The following is a 23,208-nucleotide window of genomic DNA, read 5'->3' on the forward strand; positions in this document are numbered from 1 at the left end:
CTGAATACTACTGTATATGGCCACTATTGGCATGGTAAAAATAGAGTAAAGGGTGCCAACTTCAACATGCAAGAAAATACATGTCCAGGTGGAAGTGATCCAACATTTTACATATTGCAGAAAACTGTATCAGCCAGAGAAGGATTACATGACTTTAGGCACAACCGGTAATGCTTCCACACAATACCTTGTAACTATCACATCACATGACATAGAGCAGATACCAGGAGGTGGATAGTAGTAGAGTGTATAAAAGTGAAAGAGAGAAATAGAGAGCAAGGGATAGAAAGCAGGAGAGGGAGATAGAATTTATATTCCATGTGGCTTGCTAGTTAATCATTTTTCGTATGCAGGTTTTTTGGAGAAAAAATTAGCCATGGACGAACCTGCTGAAACTTTTTAGGAACGCTGACTTACCATCATCACATAAAGCAGCATCACTTGCTGATGTGATGATATAAATTGGTATCAGCAAAAGTTACACTGTTTTCCTAGCCATTCTGCTCACAGTAATTTTTCTAGTTGCCATCCTGCATCCTCAAGTTGCACCTGCACAATATCATCATCATCCACTGCTTGTTGTGTTTAGATTCCTGCCTTGCTTCCCCCTCACACCATCAGATAGCCATGACTGATTTTGTGGCCAAGAGACAAACATATACTCTCAGTCATCTACTTAAGTGACCACTGAACTCCCATCTGGTCAAATTGCTGGCAGTGCAGTTGTTGCCGTAGCACTTAATGGTTTCTACTGCCTTTTGGGACATGATGGCATGTGGTCAGCCTTTTTTGTAGAAAGGACTGAACACTCTGTGATTTACGTATAGGAGAATATGGACTTCACTGGACCTTTTACATCAATGAGCTCAAAAGTGCACTGTTGGTTCATGGAAAAACGCACTACATTTCATTCACAGTCCACTCAATGTTTTGAGTGAGATACCTGTCATCATTCGAGCCGGTGCTCAGTCAGTGCAGGAGGAGCAGCTACAGCCACCGCTTACTATACACTGAGGGGTTACTTAAGCCACACCGCTGCCACCTCAATCACTGAAAGCCAAATGCTTGTGGGAAAAATAAAGTTTATTTCCTTGTGTTTAACATTCTTTGTGAGGTCACTCATCGTGTTTGGTAGATTTTTCTCCTAATTTATTCTTCTTTTAACCCTTAAAAACTGATAGGTCCATACTGTATGGCAATGATACATGTTTGATGGTGGCTACTATAATGTAGTAAATCCTTTTTATCAATTGGTTTTACAATAAGAGAGGTCAATAATCTACTATTATTTAAGAGACAAACACATACAAGAATTGTACTTACAGCTTACTAGAGAGAATTCATTTGTATCATTAATTGTAATGCAACTTCTGTTTCTGTTCACCAGAGGAAGATGTTGTCAATGTACCTCCACCATCTCAGAACATTCCCTAAATGGTGAGATACATAGGCAAGGCCCTCCTCCAGTGCCGCGATGACTATAGAAAAAATAAAAAAAAGTCTTGCCTCTATTTTGAAAGTCAAAGATTTATTATTATCCATTTAAAATTTGTGTTTAAATGGATAATAATAATAAATCCTTGACTTTCAAAATAGAGGCAAGACATTTTTTTATTTTTTCTATTTAAGTAAATAATAAAAAAACTACATATGATAACCAGTGGCTGCGCAGTCCAACAATCCGGCACTGAGTTCACCAGAGATCACTTCTGGTGGTTCCTATGGTACCATCTGTTAAATAATGGGTTTACGGCGACAACTGCATAGCCAGTATATAATGATTGGAGCGAAGATAGGTCAAAAACATATTATGAATTTATTCAGATAAGAGTTGGAGGGTTACAGTCATTAGAGAAAAATAACTGTCTTGGCTTGAGTTAATAGATGGAGACAGATAGAAAAAAATAACAGTTCATATCTCTTACATCGCTGTAGTGTGTAAGTCGTCTCGGGATGATCTGTAGATGGTCTGGTCGGATGGGTCCGTCTTACTCCTGTCACCTTCTGCCTCTCCCTCCTTCTCCTCAACCTTTGAAGTGTGGGCTTCTTTTATAACCCAAAACCCCTCCTCTGGATTGTCCTTATCTCTTTACATGGTAACACAAAAACTAACTATCCTTATTTTAGGTTGAGCATTACATCATGTCACGTGGTACGTTTTACCCGCGAAATAAGTGTACCTGCGCACTAGAGACCTGTAACAAAACCTACTTCAATCTATATATATATATAGAAACCCTTTGAGGCTCGCTGAGCTTTGACCTCAGTGTAACAGTAACTTACAGTAAAACGTTTCTCATGGCTATTTCAGCTCTTAGCCCAACATTCCAAACAGAATATAGCACTACTTTGACAACTTTGACAAACAATGTCAGATGGCTTTGATGAACAACTAGCAGATGAGTTTGGTTCTTACCATCTCAAACTTTTGGTTAGCATTTTCCAACTTACAGACTCTCCTTAAAGGGATGGGCGAAATATACATATATTTATGAATATATGTAATCCAGTCTATGAATCAATCTCCATAAACTCACTCTTTTACAGTCCCCCCTTATATGGAAGTTTGATGAACCCCGGGAAACCCTAACTCAATCGTGTCATCATTCGTATCACATACATTCTTGTTGGAAATTCTAGTCCAATATTTGACTTGATAAACCAATCTGCAACTTTCTGTCAAAAAGTCATCTTGCGATTTAACATTCCTCTAAGAATGTTATCTTCCTTTTTCATTTCTATTTTTATGTTCCTATATATCTTCTGAATTCTACACATCACAAAAACTTGATATATAATACACATCAAAACTAATAAAAATATGATTATGATGGGATTAAATAAAACATTACCAACCGCTGACTGAAAAGATGACTGAGACCAGGAATGTACAGATTTACTAAAACTCTTCCACCAAGTTCTACCTGACATTCCATTCCATTCGTGTTCAATATCACTTAATTCACCTTGTTCATGTCTGAATATAATTTCTGCTTCCTTTAACTGTTTCGTTAATAAATCTAACAAACCCTTGTCTTTCTTTATTTCACTTGTCCACATATCCCAAGGAAAATCATTTATCTGTGATAAATTGAATTGTATCGGAAATGCCGTTAAATTTCTCTTTCCTATAGAAGTGATATTAAAACTTACTTCCTTCTTTGAAAGAGATCTCACATCTCCTTCTATACAATACAAACCCATAGGTAGGTTTTCCTTATGTACACAAGCAGAATAGTAAACAGAAACCTTCTCTGTCTCAGACATGACCTGAAAACATATCTTAGTTGGACTTACTGGAGTCACCAGATCATGTAGTGTCTGTACAGTCTCTATTCTCGCATGACAAGAAGAATGATTATGAAAACATGAATGATAAATCACCTTATCCTGTCCAGGTAAACACATCACCTTAGAAACAAAATGCAAACATGAAGAAATGTCTACTTGTTCAGTGTTCACTCCATCAAATGCAAAATCTGTGTACTGCAGTTGATAGAACACTTGTTGTGTGTTGCTCACAGGTATACCCAAAACTGTAACAGGAACAATAGTTCCTTCTCTTCCAATCACCGGGATTAGTGATGTGCCAACACAAATGTTTCGTTCACATCCTAACCACTTATTTACCCACAAATCCGTATGATTCAATGCAAAATCATACTCTACAGGTAAATTTCGCAGTATTCCCAGTGGAGTAATTCCACTCTGTAAAGCTTGTGCAATCAACTTTAAATTAGAAGAGTACTCTACCTGTATCTCCAGGCACGCTTTAGCCACTTGTGTTTCGTGTGTGCTTTCCACGAGAGCTAATGTAGCATCCTGTAGATGTGACACGGAAGAGCCTAGTACAGCAGCTGTATTCATTACCATCTTTTCAAGAAGTTGATTCAGACTCTTCTGAACCTTTACACCTTTTCCTCCAATAAAACCAATATTATCCAAATCTGACTTAAGTGTCTGCATATTCATGGCATTAGTCAGACTTCCCACTGTCCCAATTCCTCCCAGAATTCCTTCTAACACTCCTCTCTTACTCCTAGTCTGAGCTGTTCTTTTCCCAAACCATTGTTCTATCCCCATCTCCATGTTTATGAGATGTGATTGACACTGAGGAAACCTGGTAGAGATCTTCCAATGAGACATATTGAAAGTCCACACCATTGTCATAAATTCTCCATCCCTTAATAAGGACTTGGACTGAAATTGATTAATTTGGAAAGGAGAAGACGGCATGAACCTCGTGTCTGTGCATGCACTATCTGCTGCTGACCAAATATTCACACTAACGTCTTTACAATGTCTGTAATGTGTCTTTGTTTCAACGCAACACTGGTAAATTCCAGAGTCCCTGGAAGATGGATTCTCTATGGAAAAAATGAAAGTATCATCCATCCACCTGATATTACCAATCTGACCTCTGTGAATGACATTAGTTGGACTGTTTAAAAAACTTCCCAAAAACGATGAATTTTTGGTCCATGTCAACAAAGACTCAGAAGGCAATTTCAACCTTGTGTTACATTTTAACATTATGGGAAATGTATTTACTTTATTATGTACTGTCTGTGGTGAAACCCTTATTTCCGGAACTATAGTGTTAGTAACGGTAAACACTACAGATACCTGAACTTGCACAGGTTCCCGTGTTATCTGGAAATTCCATGTTTTGACCCAATCTTTATCTCCTTCTGTGATGGAGAGTAAAGAAGGATCCAGAATTTTCCCAAAAACCTGAGTTTTTAACAAAATTTCTGTTTTGGATCTTCCAAACTTTCCCTTTGCAATCATGTCATTTGTAATATCACCGGACCATACAGCAGGTTCATCACCTCTGATCTCTATGTTCCAGTATAGTACATCTGTAGGAGAACATTCCCATGTACCCGTTTTATTATTGTGTACATATTCTCCTTGTAATTGTGTGAATCTAGTTTTAGGTCCTGCAATCGCATGTAATATTATGTCTGTGTCGTGTATGAAATGTAATTCAATGCAACATTTTGTTCCATATCCCATGCAGATATTTCCTGTTATCTCCACAGAATTGTCCGTGATGTCCTCTGTCAGTAAGTTCCGTGTATCTGATCCTCTTGGTCTTCGAGAATGTTGAATCTCTCTAGTCTGTTCATTCACATCATTGGCGATTGTTCCTTGATGTAACATGGAAACAATGACGAAAATAAAGCAAAGCAGCAGGAACGTAGATCCCATCACGTAGAAGCTTGTCTTGAGCTTGGGAAGATGTTCTTTCTCCAGAAGGCTTGATGTCATCTTTCCTTCACAGTCTTTAGGTTCTTTATTCCAGTTCGTATAGGAATCCATTTCTTCCTGGAAAGAAATGCAGTATCATTATTTTGTCACAAATATTTTGCACTGGTCAACGTGAACCCACACTTTTTGTGTTTTCCGGGTCTTTTTTACCACATTTGACACTCGGTGCACAAGAATCATGACTTGTCCCATAGTCTCAAGGACTTCAAAAGGACCTTCCCAATTACACTCCCATGGACCACTCTTGCGAAAGGTTTTGATCATCACTAGAGCACCTTTCTTGAATTTGGACTCATAGGGTGGCTCCATTTTCTGCATTCTTGATGCCGCATATGGCAGAATCGCTTTCAGGTTCTCCTGTAGCGATCTCAACCATTGGGACCTTGAGATAGCATCTTTTTGTGGAGTGGATAAAAATGGCTCATGTGGAAACCACAATGGCATTTTTCTTCCCGTCATCAACTCAAACGGAGTGAATTGAGTTGTAGAAGAGATTGAACCTCTTATACTCATCAGTATGAAAGGAACCTTGTCAACCCAAGTGTTACCTTTGTCCAAAAGCATCTTTGCAATTCTGGACTTGATTGTCCTATTCATTCTTTCCACAATTCCCGCAGATTGTGGATGATAGGGGACATGAAATTGCTGTCGCGCCCCTAGAATAGCACAAGCAGTTTGCATGATTTTACCTCTGAAGTGGCTACCTCGATCGGAGGTAATCATCCTTGGGATCCCCCAAGTACAAAAGACATGTTGTACCAATTCCCTTGCTGTGGACAAAGCATCATCTTTCCTAACAGGTAATATTTCTACCCATTTTGAGAACACATCTACCACAATCAATGCATACCTGAGACCATGTTTACCTGAGGGTAAAGGACCAATATAGTCTATCTGCAGTGTAGACCATGGACCATCTGCAGGTGCGATCCGTAGAAGTGGTGGCTTCTGTCCTTTAGGTCTTGGATTTATTTGGGCACAAATGAGACATGATAGTACAACACTTTGAACTGTTTCGTCCATTTTTTCCCAATAAAATTTCTCCTTGAGAATGACTAACAATTTCTGTTGTCCCAAGTGACCTAAACTCTCATGGTTGTATCGAGTGAATTCTACCTGTAGATGTTTTGGTACAACTGGACGCAATTCTTCATTTGAACTGTGACACAAAACCCCATTTTCACAGATGAAAGGAGGTTTTGGATCATCCAGAAAAATAACAAGAGAAGGATCTTTTCTCTGTTCTTCTGCAAATGAAGGTATGTACGTGTCTGTTCTTTGAACCGCTGAAATCTCAGAAGGTTCAGAGTCAAACACTTCCTCTCCTGTCAGGGCAGCTTCTTTGGCTAGAGCATCTGCGGTAGCATTACCTACAGATAACTCATCATCAGATCTTTGATGTGCAGCGACTTTCACTATAGCAAATCTATTTGGGGCCCTAGATGCCATCTCAAAAATTGATTCTAGCGTATCGCGATGCACCAAGGCTTTGTTGGACGAGTCCACGTAGCCTCTCCTTTCCCAAACAGGCAGGTAATCGGTTAGGGATCTGACAACATAGGAGCTATCACTGTAGATTACCATTGGAGTTTGATCATCAGCTTCATTCAGCTGTAGGACCATTCTTACCGCTTCTATCTCTGCCCTTTGAGCTGAGAAATGACTTGGTAACTTGTGTTTTACCACTTGTCCTCGCTTGGAATAGAAAATTCCATATCCTGTGTGATAATGTCCTTCCAGGAAAAATCTAGAACCGTCTACAAACACAGGTTCATCTGCATCTTCCGACTGTCGTCTGAAGAGAGATGGACTTGGTTCATGGAACGTTTCTATGCAATCATGGGTTTGTCCTTCATACTGCATCAATTGAGGAAGAACATACTTGGCCTTATAATCTACCTCAATTTGATTTGGAGACAATGAGAGCAACCAATGGGCAAATCTCTGATTTGACACACCTGGGATGTTTTTCTCAAAGAGAAGTTTCAGTGTGGAATGTGGCGTTTGGAGAATAACCTTTTGGAACCCGATGATGTGTTGAGTGATTTTTATCGCAAAATACACTCCCACCAGGTGTCTTGCGCACACCTCAAACCCCCTCTCAACAGGTGAGAGAAGCTTAGAGAAGTACCCCAAGATTCTCCATTCCCCCCCTTGCAGCTGCAGCAAAACCACAGAGATACTTGTCTCTGAAGTGTGTGCTTGAAGCGCAAAAGGTGCGTTCTTTTCCACCATACTTAACGCAGGTGCGTGTTGTAGATCATGTTTCAATTGTGTGAAGGCTTTTTCCTGTTCAACACTCCAGGGACCAAAATAATCATCATTGTCACCTTTTAAAAGATCATACAAAGGTCTGGCTTTGTCAGCAAAATTTTCAATGAAATCCCTTGAGTAATTTACAAGTCCTAAAAAATGTCTTAGTGCCTTGTGTGATGTTGGAAGTGGAAGAGATGCAATTGCCTCTATTCTGTCCTGTAGGGGTCGCCGTGTACCTGGACTTAGCAGAACTCCTAAAAACCTGACCTCAGTCTGCATCAGCTTGACCTTTTTGGTATTCAGTTTTAAACCTGCATCATGCAGCAGCTCAAACAATTCTGCAAGCAAGATCACGTGCATCTCCTCATCCTCCGTGCTCAACAAGATATCGTCCACATATTGCAATAAACATTCCGGACGAGAAAATTTCGACAAAACGTTCGCTAGCGCCTGATGAAAAATGCTTGGCGACATACTAGCCCCCTGAGGAAGCCTACAGCATACAAATTGCTGATCGAGGTGGTTGAATGCAAATCGATATTGGCAACTTTGCTCAATCGGTATACTGAAAAAACCATTACTGATATCCAACACTGAGAAATACCTTGCCTTAGCATCCAATCTCGACATCATGTCGTGTGTATCAGCTACAATCGGTGCTACATTGGGAGTACACTTATTGAACATCCTCAAGTCCAACAACATCCTATAGCTACCATCGCTTTTCAGAACACACCACAATGGATTGTTACAGACAGAATTTGCCTTACGTATCACACCTTGAGCCAACAATTCCTGTATAATCTTCGACATCGGAGCAACTGACTCCGGAGGCAACTTATACTGACGCTGTGGAGGTGGGTCTCGACCTTCAATTTTGACAATTACATCCTTCATTGTTCCAACCTCATTCCTGTACTGAGCCCATAAAGAAGGAAACCGTTGTACTAACTCAGTCAATACTTCGTCACCACCAGTTTCAGGCCACAGATGATCTGCTGACACTACATCGTTCAAACAAATGGTCCCGACATGACTATACTCATTTGGATCAATAACTACCGCCTTACAACCGTTAGAATCTTTCCATACTGTTTTGTTACCCAAATCAATAATCCAGCCATGCTTTTCCATAAAATCAGTGCCAATTATATTCTCAGTATCCTGACAACACCAAATATCCATTTTCGTTTTCAAAAAACCAGGTATTTCCAAAGAAACATCCTGCGCTAAAGTCACCTTTGTTCCATTTTTACCACTGAAACCAACAATTGTGCATACAGGGGAATCTGGCTTTAAATGTAAATCAACATTTGTGACACTCAATTGCGCACCTGTATCAAGGAGAAATGTTACTTCCTGACCTTCAAGATTTACCTTTAAAAATGGTCGACCACAGCTATCCATTGAAACTCGAGTGACGAATTCCAGTGGATGCAGCCTGGGGACCGGCTTTGCTAGTCAGGAGGATGGAGAAGGGAGAAGAGCAGCAGGTGTCTTGCCCCTTCCATCCAATCCCTGTATGGACATTTCCCTTATCTGTCTGGTCAGAGGTGCATATGGTGATTGGTTATTTCTGTTGTCAGTATGAGTGGGCGTATATGGTGATTGGTTATTTCTGTTGTCAGTACGAGTGGGCGTGTATGAAGGTGGAGGTGCTGAAGATGGGGGAGGGGCACTGGATGTGTTTGGCATCAGTCCATTCTCCTTACCCAGCCTTTCCTCAACTCCCGCCCTCAGGAATTTCTTGCATTCCCACTTCAGGTGTCCGGGTTGGCCGCAGAAAAAGCAATGAATTGTGCTTTTCCTGTTACCCCCCCCTGAATTCTTGTTTTTAGAATTCAACACCGGTCTTTTGTTGTTTTTGATCTGTTTTTCCTGGGATACTAATGTGTCAGTGGTCCCTTCTATCATGGCTATTTTTGATTTTACCTGATTTTGCTTCATTCGTCTACGTATTCTATCAATAAATGATGTGACCTCTTGTAGACTTTCCATCCTAGAAGCTATTTCGAATGAAGCAGGGTCCAAATATTTAAACTTTTTAACAAAGGCCTTGATCATGGAAGGCGGTTCTTGATCAGATCCGATTTCCATTATCAAACGATATCCTTGCTCGAATTTCACTAGGAAGACAAACGGATCCTCCTGTATGTGTGTCTTAAGGTTTTCTAACAATTCGACTGTTGGGGTAGTCTCTCCTGTGGTAAAGAGAATTAACTGTCTCAGCCTATCTTCCTTTGTGTCATGGATCAGGTCATTGTGTTCGTCTGTCCTAGGTGTTGCTTGTAACCTTTTTGCCATGTGGGAGGGAAGCCATACCCTATAAATCTTGTTTCTCTGTTCATTTGTTAGATTATATTTATCGGAATGTGACTCAAAAATGTCCGCATTATGGAAGGCGTCCATTTTATCATCATATTTCGGTATGTCTTTAATGATTTTCATTAATTGGTCATGGATTTTAATGTTAAGACGGGCGGCCTTATCATGTAACTTCTTTTTCCGAAGTTCCCCCTCATTCAGACTCTCGTCCTCGGCCGTATCCAGCCTGTCCGGGATGTCTGAACCTGAAGCTTCTGTCTTGTTCTGTCTCGTATTAACAGATACATATTTAATATCTTTCCGTAGTTTTGATATTAAATCTGCTCTTGTTTCCAACTGATCCTCCAGATGTTCGATATGTTCTGCTAATATCGAACAATTTGGACAATCTGTTGTTTCTGAATCTGTGACGTGTGTGTCTGTTGTATTGGGCGTGCCTGTTGTTATGGGTGTGTCAGTCACCATACAGATAGTGTGTGCATATGGCTGTGCCCCACCCACCATGGAATTGTAAGTGTATACCATACCCAATACATTCTGTATCTTTTTCTGTAACCGATTTATAGTAAAAAACTTTTTATCTAGCTTAGAATTCTCAAGTTCACATTGCCGGTACAGATTTGACCATAACTGTGCGTCACTATGTGTATGATCAAACGAATACTCTACATGACAGTTACTAGAATAATCATGAATAAACTCCATTTCTCACCAGTATGTGATGCTTGTCCTTGAATGGCTTCAACCGTCTTATGGATGGATGGTCCTGGAATGGCTTTGACACATACGACCTCCGTGCAGCTTTGTCACGTTAACCCTCTCTTAGGTTCTGATGTGGACACAGTGTATCGTCTTTGCCTGCATTACTTGGACAGAAATTACTCACAAACTCACAGACCCCCCTTCTTGGACAAAGGGCAGGGAATGACGTGAGAAAAAAAAAGTCCTTCTGCAAGAATAGGCAGCGTGAAAAAAATCACCTTGCACAGAAAACAGCTGTGTTTCACAATCATTCAGGCTGGTGCTCGCCAAATGTTAAATAATGGGTTTACGGCGACAACTGCATAGCCAATATATAATGATTGGAGCGAAGATAGGTCAAAAACATATTATGAATTTATTCAGATAAGAGTTGGAGGGTTACAGTCATTAGAGAAAAATAACTGTCTTGGCTTGAGTTAATAGATGGAGACAGATAGAAAAAATAACAGTTCATATCTCTTACATCGCTGTAGTGTGTAAGTCGTCTCGGGATGATCTGTAGATGGTCTGGTCGGATGGGTCCGTCTTACTCCTGTCACCTTCTGCCTCTCCCTCCTTCTCCTCAACCTTTGAAGTGTGGGCTTCTTTTATAACCCAAAACCCCTCCTCTGGATTGTCCTTATCTCTTTACATGGTAACACAAAAACTAACTATCCTTATTTTAGGTTGAGCATTACATCATGTCACGTGGTACGTTTTACCCGCGAAATAAGTGTACCTGCGCACTAGAGACCTGTAACAAAACCTACTTCAATCTATATATATATATAGAAACCCTTTGAGGCTCGCTGAGCTTTGACCTCAGTGTAACAGTAACTTACAGTAAAACGTTTCTCATGGCTATTTCAGCTCTTAGCCCAACATTCCAAACAGAATATAGCACTACTTTGACAACTTTGACAAACAATGTCAGATGGCTTTGATGAACAACTAGCAGATGAGTTTGGTTCTTACCATCTCAAACTTTTGGTTAGCATTTTCCAACTTACAGACTCTCCTTAAAGGGATGGGCGAAATATACATATATTTATGAATATATGTAATCCAGTCTATGAATCAATCTCCATAAACTCACTCTTTTACACCATCTGTGTGAGACATCAGCTGTGACCTCAAGTAAACTCAGTGCCGAGCTGTCAGACTATGTGACATGGTAGCAGCAGTGTCCACAAGTTTCGTAGTTGTGAGGCCCAGAAACCTTAATGTAGCCTTTAAGCTAGACTTTAAGGTTACTGGAATTCCCAGCCTTTGGGTCTTGTGGCAGCTGTCAACCTGGTAACTTTATAGGAGCCTTTAAGGTTCCTGGGGTTCCCAGCTGTTGGAAAATCTGGAGGCTGTCATCTCTTACCAGAGCTCACAGCCTCCAGGCCTTAATAGAGTTCACATCTTCTAGGTATCTCACCAGCTGGGAACTCTAGGAACCTTACGGGCTCCCTAAAGTTACCTAAAGATTACCAGAGTTCACAGCCACTGGGTCACTCGGCATCTGTAAGGCCAGGAAACCATACAGGAGCCTCTAAAAGAGCCTTTAAGGTTCTTGGATTTCCCATGAGAACTCTCAGAAGTCACCTCAAGTGGAACTAGTGCCAGACTGTTGGACTGCGCTGCAACCATCACAGGCAGCAGGGCCGGCTCCAGGTTTTTGTGGGCCCCGGGCGGAAGAGTCCCAGTGGGCCCCATAAACATGCAGACACACACACACATACACAGATACGTACATATACATATTTAAAGACAAACTCACAAAATACATATAAACAGACAAATCTATACAGTCATATACACTGACATACATAGATACACATCATACATGCCTACAGACAGGCACACACGGCTCTGCTGCATACAGACACACACTGCTCTGCTGGATACATACGGACAGACACACACGCTGCTGCATACATACATACATACAGACACAGACATACTGCTCTGCTGCATACATACATACAGGCACAGCTCTGCTGAATACATAGACACACACACAGCTCTTCTGCATACATACAGACACACACACAGCTCTGCATACATACAGACACACACTGCTCCGGCGGCTTTTCTTCTTTTGAAAAAGCTGGCCACCCATTATTCAATCTCGTATTCACTGCTTCCACTGCCCACCGGCGCCTATGATTGGGTGCAGTCAGACCCGCCCCCACACTGTTACAGCTGTCTCACTGCAACCAATCACAGCCGCCGGTGGGCGGGTCTAGATCGTGTAGTAAAATAAATAAATAATTTAAAAAAAACGGCGTGCGGTCCCCCCGAATTTTGATACCAGCCAAGGTAAAGCCACATGGCTGAAGGCTGGTATTCTCAGGATGGGGAGCCCCATGTTATGGGGAGCCCCCCAGCCTAAAAATATAAGCCAGCAGCCGGCCGGAATTGCCGCATTCATTAGATGCGACAGTCCCGGGACTCAACCCGGCTCATCCCGAATTGCCCTGGTGCGGTGGCAATCGAGGTAATAAGGAGTTAATGTCAGCAGCCCATAGCTGCCACTAAGTCCTAGGTTAATCATGGCAGGCGTCTCCCCGAGATACCTTCCATGATTAACCTGTAAGTGAAAGTAAATATACACATACACCTGAAAAAATCCTATTGGAATCATATTGGAAAAAAAGACAAAAAAAACCACCCTCTTTCACCACTTTATTAAAATCCCCAAATACCCCTCCAGGTCCGGCGTAATCCACACGAGGTTCCGCATCCAGCTCTGCTACATGAAGCTGACAGGAGCTGCAGTAAAACACCGCCGCTCCTGTGAGCTCCACGCAGCAACTGAAGTGAATCGCGCTGTTAGCGGGGACGTCACTGAGGTAATGCCTGTGTGTGTGTGTGTGTGTGTGTGTGGATGATGGGTGCGGTAGTGCCGGTGTGTGTGCGGTGATGATGAGGGCTGTATTGTCGGGATGTGTGCGGGGATGTCGGGGATGTGTGCGGTAATGTCGGGATGTGTGCGGTAATGTCGGGATGTGTGTGGTGATGTTGGGATGTGTGCGGTAATGTCGGGGTGTGTGCGGTAAAGTCGGGATGTGTGTGGTGATGTCGGGATGTGTGCGGTGATGTCGGGATGTGTGCGGTGATGTCGGGATGTGTGCGGTAATTTCGGGATGTGTGCGGTGATGTTGGTGGGATGTGTGCGGACGGCAGCCACATGTTCCTGCCGAGGACTGCGGTCCCCGGAACTCGGCCCGGGGGCAGCAGAACTGAAGGAGAGTGGGCAGGGCCAGCGGGCAGGTGAAGTGACGGGGCCAAGTGGGCCCCCCCCAGCTCTCCAGGGCCCCGGCATTTGCCCGGGTATGCCGGGTGCTGACGCCGGCCCTGACAGGCAGTCAGACCATTGTAATCGGGATGAGCAGTGTAAAGCGCCACAATTGGCACATCTAATGTACTGTATGTGCCAATTGTGGGGTTTGCTACAGGCTGCTATTTGACGGTAAGGGAGGGCCCAATAACCATGGACCTTCCCAGTCTGAGAATATCTGCGCTGGTTATCAAAAATGGGCAGGAGCCCACATTGTTTTTTAATTATTTATTTTAAATATTTATTTATTTTTTTAAATAGTGTTAGGGAACCTCTATTTTTGATAACCTGCAAAGATAAAGCACATGGCAGTCTACTTTACGTGCTCTGGTTATAACAAATAGGCAAGAGACCGCACGTCAAGGTGGCATAATACTCTGACAACATTGTGCCCATAAGCGACCTGTGCTTCAGATATGTATCCAGGCATCTTCTCCATGCTGTTCCTAATCAATTTCAGCACGTTTCCATCCATTTCAGCTTTTTTACAGCCTTGCCAGACATCCTGGGAGGGTCTGCCGGAAGATTATTTGACTTTCCCATTTACTTGCATTAAATTTGTTATTCGTGAAGAATACACAAATAGTGTGAAATATTCGAGAAAAATAATCTGAACCCAAATATTTTAGTATTCGCCCATCACTAGAGATTACATCAATGAGGCCAAAATAACTTTACAATTAACATTAACTTCTTGCATTAAATAAAAAAATTATAAAATGGTGATTTGTTTTTTAGCCAAAGGGTTTAGTATTTTATCTAAATATGTCACCACTCTAATGAAACTATTGACAACCTAGTGGGTTAGTAAAAAAAATTGTGAATTTTTGGCAATACATATATCATTGGTGTGATGGGTTGTTCAATCAAAAGATAATCATATAGATCCTTGTCTATAATATTAGTTTTGGCCTCATTTAAGATGTTTTTAAAACATTTAAAAATTAAAATTTTGGATCTCTATTAACCTTTTCATTATCATTAAGTTATCTGTTTATTACAGAGATATAAATACTCTTGTCCATGACCATGATTGCTACCCATTTATCAGTGGATTCGATAATTAAATTGTCATCATTGGCAAGTTCTGGCATTACCTTCAAGTCCTCTATTTAAATTAGAGTATTTAACCAGTTTTTTTACATTTTTCTTTTAAAATATCTATATCGTGATATACACCTAGATGAAAGCTTCAATTACTGGTACAGTGGTTGGAGGTGTAAAAATACTTTTCTTAGTTAAAGATTAGGGATGATCGAATACCTCAAATATTCGGCTTCACGAATATCCGACAAATAGGTCGCCGCTATGTGAATATTTGATGCGCAATGCAAGTCTATGGGAAGCCCGAATAGTTCAGAATAGTTGTTTTTTGGGTTTCCCATAGACTTACATTGCGCATTGAATATTCACGAATAGTCGAACAGCGGCGACCTATTTGGCAAATATTCGCGAAGCCGAATATTTGAGGTATTCGATCATCCCTATTAAAGATGTTTGTTGCAAGGTAAGTTCACGAGTATAGGTCTGTGAAACACTAGAATTATCTACAAACTAATTTTTCTATTCAATTGATATAAAAAAAAGTTGGAGATCTAACTCCAAATGAAACCAGTCCACATGTCTGCAATGACTAAATGTTAGGACCTTATTTAAAACAGACAGTTGTGAATCCGTTACATTTTTAGAAGAGATATTTACCATGAGTTCTGTTCCTTTTTCCTTGTTGTCATCTGCTTCTGTGATCATGTTTTTTTTCCTATTTATTTCTCTTTTCTGTTCCCTGTTGTATTGTTTTCCACCTCTCCTTTACCGTTGTGTTCCTCTTGTGATGTCATGTTTATATCTAAAAGGGATAAAATCAAACAAAGGGGAAGATGAAGTCCCATTATTGCTCCTACGTCTCATGTTGTAAAAAACATCTCTTTTTCGCTATGATGTAATGTTGCCCTCTTTTTGCCAATTATACACATTCACTGATTAGTAATCTTCCATATTTCGATTCCACTTGCAATATTTAAATTCCTCAAGATCCATAAGTAAATGCTGTACATGTGTAAAAATGCATTCTTTCAAAATATCCATCTCCCAATTGTCAATTGTGTTCTCATTCTCTTCTGTATATGATACATTTGCAGTAAGCTTCTGGATTTCTTGTTGCAGAAAGTCAATATTTAAAGGGGTGGTTCACTACTCTGCAATAGTGGCCACATCCCTGTAAAACTGACAGGGAAGACTTTTACTAAATACCTTGTCAAGCCAATTCTGCCTCTGTGCGGTGCTATCGCGGTCTGCTCATCCCCATGAAGTGATCCCGGGCTCCTTGACCTCTAAGATCCGGTGAGGTCATGAGTGACTGGTCAGTGGGCCATTATGTTGCGTGTCTCTCCTTTGCTGCAGAGCGCCGCAAGCAGGATCAATGCTGGGCTGTTATGAGAGGGGAAGCACCGCCCACTGATCAGTCACTCAGGAAGACTGGGGTGGGGCTCAGTGATGTTCGGTTAACTGGAAGTTGACGTGACATCACATGATCTCAGAGGTCACGAAGCCCGGGGGTCACTTCATGGGGATCAGTGGACCACAATAGTGCCGCTCAGAAGCAGAATTGGCTGCACAAGGGATTTAGAAAAAGCCTTCCCTATCAGTTTTACAGCTATATAGCCACTATTGCAGAGTACTGAACTATCCCTTTAAAAGAATAATATCCATTTCATATTTACTTGATACCATGCTAAACCATCAGAAAAAGAGTGCATCCGCCATCAATAAGTTCAGCAGAATTAGATCACAACCCCCTAGGGATTTAGCGGGCTCTATGGTAATGTCCCAAAGTAGCTACATGGAGTTGTTAAAAACGTTTTAAGTCACTCTCATACTTAAGCTTTAGATCAATGCTAGATTGAGTACAGTACTTAAAAAGGCTGTATCCCCCAATGAGAATCCTCTCTTCATCTTACCGGTATAAACAAATACATTGGGCTCCATATTAGTTACATTCATTGTCTACAATACAAAATATAGTAAATTAAAAAAGTGTGCAAGTTCTTATGGAAAATTATCTATATCCAAAAATAATAAAACAGCACCACAATTGCAAACAGTGGGTGCCGAGCATCACCGCAACTATCCAAACTGTTGTAATATATAAATCCAAAAAAGTAGAGGCAGCAGTCAAAAATTAATGCAAAAAGTGTCTATGCCTAAATTTATCATAAATAAAAATCCCAATAAATAATAAGTATTCCCCTTCTTTAAAAGCATAGCACATGAATTGAAAAAATGTGACAAGCAAGCACACTGTCTTTGACATAGATTTCTGATATTTTTTCTGTGGCTTGCTATTTCTTTCTATTGTATTAAGAATGAAGAAAAATGTATAATTGTAATTGTAATGCAGCAGGATAAATGGCATGTACACCATATCACTGATCAATCACAGTAGCACTGTTGCTGGCAAATCTCCTATCTTTTTCTCCACTAACAATTGACTATGTATTATTTGCAGACTACCATACTTAACTTATTCGCTGATGCATTTGTACAACACATTACTGTATGGAATATTTGTCAAATATTATAGGACTTTCCCTTGCTATTACTAGTCTGGAGCTGTGAGCTCTGACGTCCTCTCACTATTCTAAATCACCCTAAAATGTCTGCTGTATTTCTTGCCTTGGCTTTTCTGCACGCTATGACAATCCATCCTGATTGGCTGTGCTATATCATGGGATGTGATATCTCCAAGGCATTATGCATTACTATGTGCGCACGTGTGCGCTCTGCACCGCACACAAAAGGTTCGCTTCAGAGCGTAGCTGAAAAGCTCCATTCTGAAGCGCCTGGTGCCTGCAGAATTCGTGTGCTCTGGATGCTGCCTCTCCCTATAGACAGCATGCAAAGCGCACGGAATAAGTGACATGTCACTTCTTAGAACGCACGCTTCGAGCAGCAGCTGAATCGCTGCGCTCTAATACGCCACGTGCGCACGTCTCATGCACATTCTTCATAGATTGTGCTGGGGACGCAAGACGCATGCAGTTACACTGCGGTGCAGAACGCAGCGTAACTGCATGCAATACGCACACGTGCCTGATGTAATGTCTGATGGTATTTGTTGGCGTTTCATAAGAATCAAATTATAAATTGTCTGAATTCGCTGGGACCTGGGAATAAAAATTGGCACAAATTCAATTGTTATCAAATTGATTTGCTTATCTGTAATTGTTACCATTTTTTTTAATAGTGTTTAAAGAATTCTTCATAAATGAATATATCAGATATTGAATTATTTAGGTAAACAAACAGTTGTATGATAGTTACTCCTTTACTTGAAGGCAATCTGTCAGCATAATTTCACACCCCAAACTATTTATATGCATGCTTAGCGCTTTCAAGTACTAATCCACTAATATATTTACATGGCCACTCTGATAATTCATTAATGAGAAATTAGAGTTTGAATTGATATGCAAATGAGGCTAAATAACTATTTGTAGATTTGAAAACTCTGTCACTCCAGTTCTATTTCCCACCAGGTCCAAAGCTGCTTCTTGCTTGATTGACAGCTATTATGCTTTGTAACGTCATGCAAAGGAGGTGTCAGTCAAAAAGGAAGGGGCAGCACTGGGTGGGAAATAGAGCTGCAGTGACAGAGTCTTCACAGCTACAAATAGCTCTTCAGCATCATTTGCATATTGATTCAAACTCTGATTTCTCTGTAACAGGGGAATGGACTGACCATGTAAAGATATTGCTGGACTAGTCTTTAAAAGAGCTACATGCACATAGAAAAGGTTTAGGGGAGTAGAATCCTACTGAAAGATCCCATTGGGTGGTCAACACTGCTGGGGTCCTGGGTTCAAATCCCACCAAGGACAACATCTGAAAAGAGTTTATATGTTTTCCCCATGTTTCTGTGGGTGTACTCCGGTTTCCTCTCACACTCCAAAGACATACAGATAAGAATTTAAATTGTGAGCCCCAAATGGGGACAGTGTTGCTGATGTATGAATCTCTGGATTTAATATGTTGGCGCTATATAAAGATTCTTTTAATAATAAATACCATACTTTGAGATGAAGTTGTGTAGACACATACTGTAAAACATTCCATGCAGTGAGCAACGTAAATGCAAATTTTTGGTTATATACACAAATAGCATTTACTGAGCTGTATGGGATATTATTGGATGTATGATGCAGTATTTAGCCTAAAAATGTCTAGGACGCTAGTGAATAGAATCCATGCAGCAGTGCGAGTACATGTAGCCTGTATTAATGAGACCATAATTTTATATTTTTTATAATTGCTTGAGAAAGAAAACTGAAGGCAGTCTTTGTGGCTTAGTGAGCCAGATTGCTTTTTCCCCTTGGTAGGTTTTTGATAATCAGTATTCAATACTCAGCTATTGTTGCCAATTGACAGTGTGTGATGGAAAGCTGCCAGATTCTCAGAATAATACCAGCAGTTAAGATTTTGTGTCAATATGCCTTCCGAATTTCTTGGCAAATGAGACAGAGCAGAGACTCTTTTATTTATCCTAGATACAGTTTAGTATGACTGCATTGCACAGTATTGGGCAGCCTGTCATATTTAACTCCTTAATGACCAGGCTTGCTTGATAACTACTTTTTTTTTTCCTTTCAGCAGCCATAACCTTTTGATTTTTCCTTTATTGTGTTTGTTATATATGTGAGAAATTGTATTTTTTTAATTGGACTAGTTAGTGAGCATATTTTTTTTTTTGTTGTGTCGTGATTTTGAAAAGAAAAAGCAAATTTCTCCATATTTTTTATTTTTTTATTTAATTTAAATGATTGGTAACCCATTAATAAAGTCTATAAGCATAAAATGTCTGTTCAAACCAAGCAAAAACACTTAGTACACTATTCTGTCCAAGCAGGTCAGCGCATATTAATACTTGTTTGTTTTTTACTGTGTTCTCCTCTTCCTTGCTTGTCAGCTCTTGGCTTTACAGGAGTGAGAGAAGGCAGAGATAAGGGTGCTTTACACGCTGAGACATCGCTAACGATATATCGTCGGGGTCACGTCGTTAGTGCCGCACATCCGGCGCCGTTAGAGACATCGCAGTGTGTGACACCAAGGAGCAACGATCAACGAGCACAAAAACGTGAAAAATCGTTGCTCGTTGACACGTCGTTCATTTCCTTAATATCATTGCTGCTGCAGGTACGATGTTGTTCGTCGTTCCTGCGGCAGCACACATCGCTGTGTGTGTCACCTCAGGAGCGACAAACATCTCCTTACCTGCGTCCACCGGCAATGAGGAAGGAAGGAGGTGGGCGGCATGTTCCGGCTGCTCATCTTCGCCCCTTCTCTGCTATTGGACGGCTGCCATGTGACATCACTTTGACGCTGCACAAACCGCCCCCTTAGAAAGGAGGCGGATCGCCGGCCAGAGCGACGTCACAGGGAAGGTAAGTCCGTGTGACGGGTGTTATCGATGTTGTGTGCCACAGGCAGCGATTTGCCCGTGACACACAACCGACGGGGGCGGGTACGCTCGCTAGCGATATCGGTACCGATATCGCAGCGTGTAAAGAACCCTTTAGTGCACTATTCTGCCCAAGCAGGTCAGCGCATAGTGATACTTGTTTGTTTTTTACTGTGTTCTCCTCTTCCTTGCTTGTCAGCTCTTGGCTTTACAGGAGTGAGAGAAGGCTGAGATAGATGCAAAACAAGTAGATGGGAAGGTGTACTGAGATATTTGGCCACACCAACAGTGCACCAAGGACATGTGCTTGGTTGGAATTGTCATTTAGTGCTGACAGACTCCTATTCAAATTATCCTTACTACAGTTGTGTATAGTTTGCTGTTTTTAATTAATGTATTTGTAAAAACAAATATAATTTTTACAAAGTAATCTGCTGCTTGGGACTCTTCGCAATCGCATGTAATCTGTGAGGGAACTTTATAACAACCGTGTACAATTTCCATTAAGCACCGCAGAAAAAAATCAAAGTGCCCTTGTGAAATTCATAAGCTGCCCATGTCATACATGGGCAGTTTGCATGCCCAAAAGTGAGACATATTTTTTGTAACGACAATCTGCTCTGGACACCTGATGAGTACCCCATTTTATAGCTCTGAATTCCCAATAGAACATATTAACTTGGGGGTTCTAGATCAGGCAACCCCATTAACTTAATCTAGAAAATTGATTGTATATTTGGAGTATGAGATCACAGCAAACACGGGTTACATATCATCACAATATACAAATTAAAAAATTACCACTTATTAAAGTAAAGAAAAGTTATCATTTTGATAAACTTCCCTGGTGCATGATTCGGAGTACTGCGCTGTGGGTTCAGCCAGGACTATATTAATAAATAATTCAATGTTGTAGTTGTATTTGACCCAGAAGCTCAGATTTAGGGACATAGCTAGAGGCTAACACGGTCCCATAGTTTGACTTTTCAAGAGGCAACTTAAGGCAATAGAAAATTTATATATAATTCATGTTAACTGTATCTAGTTAAAATCAACATTTCTGCAGTGCTGATTATCCTCAATATTGCTTATGAGACTGCAGAGGCCCTGTAGCCTTTTTAGGGCCTATTTTATAATGTGCATTGCTAATGAAAAACATTTTAGGAATTCTGCTGTACAGACTCTGATGGACCAAGTAACTCCAAGAAGTAGACTTTTTTTCTCAGGATTCGGTATTCATTAGGGTACCTATCATCAGTCCGAGGCTGCTAGTTTTATTTAATAAAAGAATGGTCAGCTCCACATTGGCAATAGTAACTCTTTTATCATACAATACAATTACTTGCCGAAGAACATACTTTAGGCTTGTCAGATATTGGACACCATTGGTGCCCAACAGATCCCACTGACTTGCTGCTCTCTTCTTCCTGTCAACTATGATAGTCTGAACCCATGCCCCTTATGAAGCTGTTAATACAATCTTATACTGTAATGCATTTATTGATTTGCTCCACAGCTAATCTTATTCGGTTAGATATAGGGTCAGTGGTGTGAGCTGAAGCTTATGGGCCACAATTTAAAAATATCCAACAGGACCTCCAAATATCACTGGTCTTCACTAACATTGGTCTTCTCATATGAGCTAGAGGGACATTTTTATGCTCCTAGGTAGAGATGAGCGAACCGGTCGCGGTTCAGCTCGAGGTCGGTTCGCCGAACGGGGGTCCCGTTCGAGTGCGGTTCGTCGAACGTTCGACGAACCGAACTCGAACCAATAGGCTATAATGGGAGGCAATCACAAACACATAAAAATGCATGCTAAATGTACACAAACAGTTAATAAACATTGCCATAACACTTACCGGTCCCCGCGATCCCTCCTGCACTTTGTCTCCTGCCGCTATTCCATCCGATGATCGCTGAATCCTCCCGGTGACCGGCACTGCCAGCAGAGAAGCAGGACCTATCGCGACGTCAAAATAGCCATGTGACCAGTCACGTGGCTATTATCTCATTGGCTACAGACTGGTCACATGACTATGACACGTCATGTAGGACCTGCGAGTGCATCTCTCCGGTACACGGTGCACATTTGTGTATCGCCGTGTACCGGCGATATGCTCTAGCACACGGTCGACTCCCCGTTCCGTTAGGGACCGGCTGACACAGCCGGTCATTAACGGAGATCACCGTTGCCATAGCAATGCAGTTAGCGGTGACGTCACCGCTAACCGCGGCTCCGGGAGCACCGTTGCTATGGTAACGCGTCTGTCAGCGTTACCGCTGTTACCGCTAGCAGCACTGATCACTCACGGAGTGAAGGCTGCACGCTGTTTCCCGATTGTAGTGAGGATTGTAGTGACGATGAGGTGCCCCAGCCCATCAAGTAATGGGCTGGGGCACCTCATCCTCACTACAATCCTCACTACAATCCTGAAGTGCAGTTTCTTCAAATTCATTTAAAGGCACTTGGAACGCTGAAATTGCTGCTTATAATTTAAGCCTCTATTAAAAACCTCTTATCAGCGCTGGTTTATTGGGGATTTATTGGGCTGACAGGGGGTAATAAAGATGGAGTCTCTAATGTGTCTGTGTATTTATTTTTATTAAAGTATTTTTTCTCTGTGTGGTGTCTTTTTTTTAACCCTTTATTGGAGATTCTTAATGGCCAGGTCAAATGTGCCTGACATTAAGAATCTCTGGCTTAATACTGGCTAGTAAAACAAAGCCAGTATTAACTCATGATTACCCAACAAGCCACCCAGCTCCAGGGCTGTTGGAAGAGTTGGATACAGCGCCAGATGATGGCGCTTCTATGAGAGTGCCATTT

At 41.2% G+C, this 23,208-nt stretch overlaps 2 protein-coding genes across 2 annotated transcripts in view; one reads left to right on the plus strand and one right to left on the minus strand.

Annotated features, from left to right (window-relative positions):
* The window catches only part of HK3 (hexokinase 3), a 204,989-nt gene that overhangs the window by 54,998 nt on the left and 126,783 nt on the right, over positions 1 to 23,208 (plus strand). The gene's annotated exons all lie outside the window — the stretch shown is intronic.
* Positions 1,798 to 10,616, minus strand: LOC142301373 (uncharacterized). Its single transcript, XM_075342362.1, has 2 exons — positions 10,568 to 10,616; positions 1,798 to 5,331 (listed from the first exon to the last, which is right to left on the minus strand). Exon 2 carries the CDS (start codon positions 5,323 to 5,325, stop codon positions 2,680 to 2,682), a length of 2,646 nt encoding a protein of 881 aa, XP_075198477.1. The 5' UTR covers positions 5,326 to 5,331; positions 10,568 to 10,616; the 3' UTR covers positions 1,798 to 2,679.

Source organism: Anomaloglossus baeobatrachus, chromosome 4, assembly GCF_048569485.1.
Source record: "Anomaloglossus baeobatrachus isolate aAnoBae1 chromosome 4, aAnoBae1.hap1, whole genome shotgun sequence".
In the NCBI taxonomy this organism is placed as follows: Eukaryota; Metazoa; Chordata; class Amphibia; order Anura; family Aromobatidae; genus Anomaloglossus; species Anomaloglossus baeobatrachus.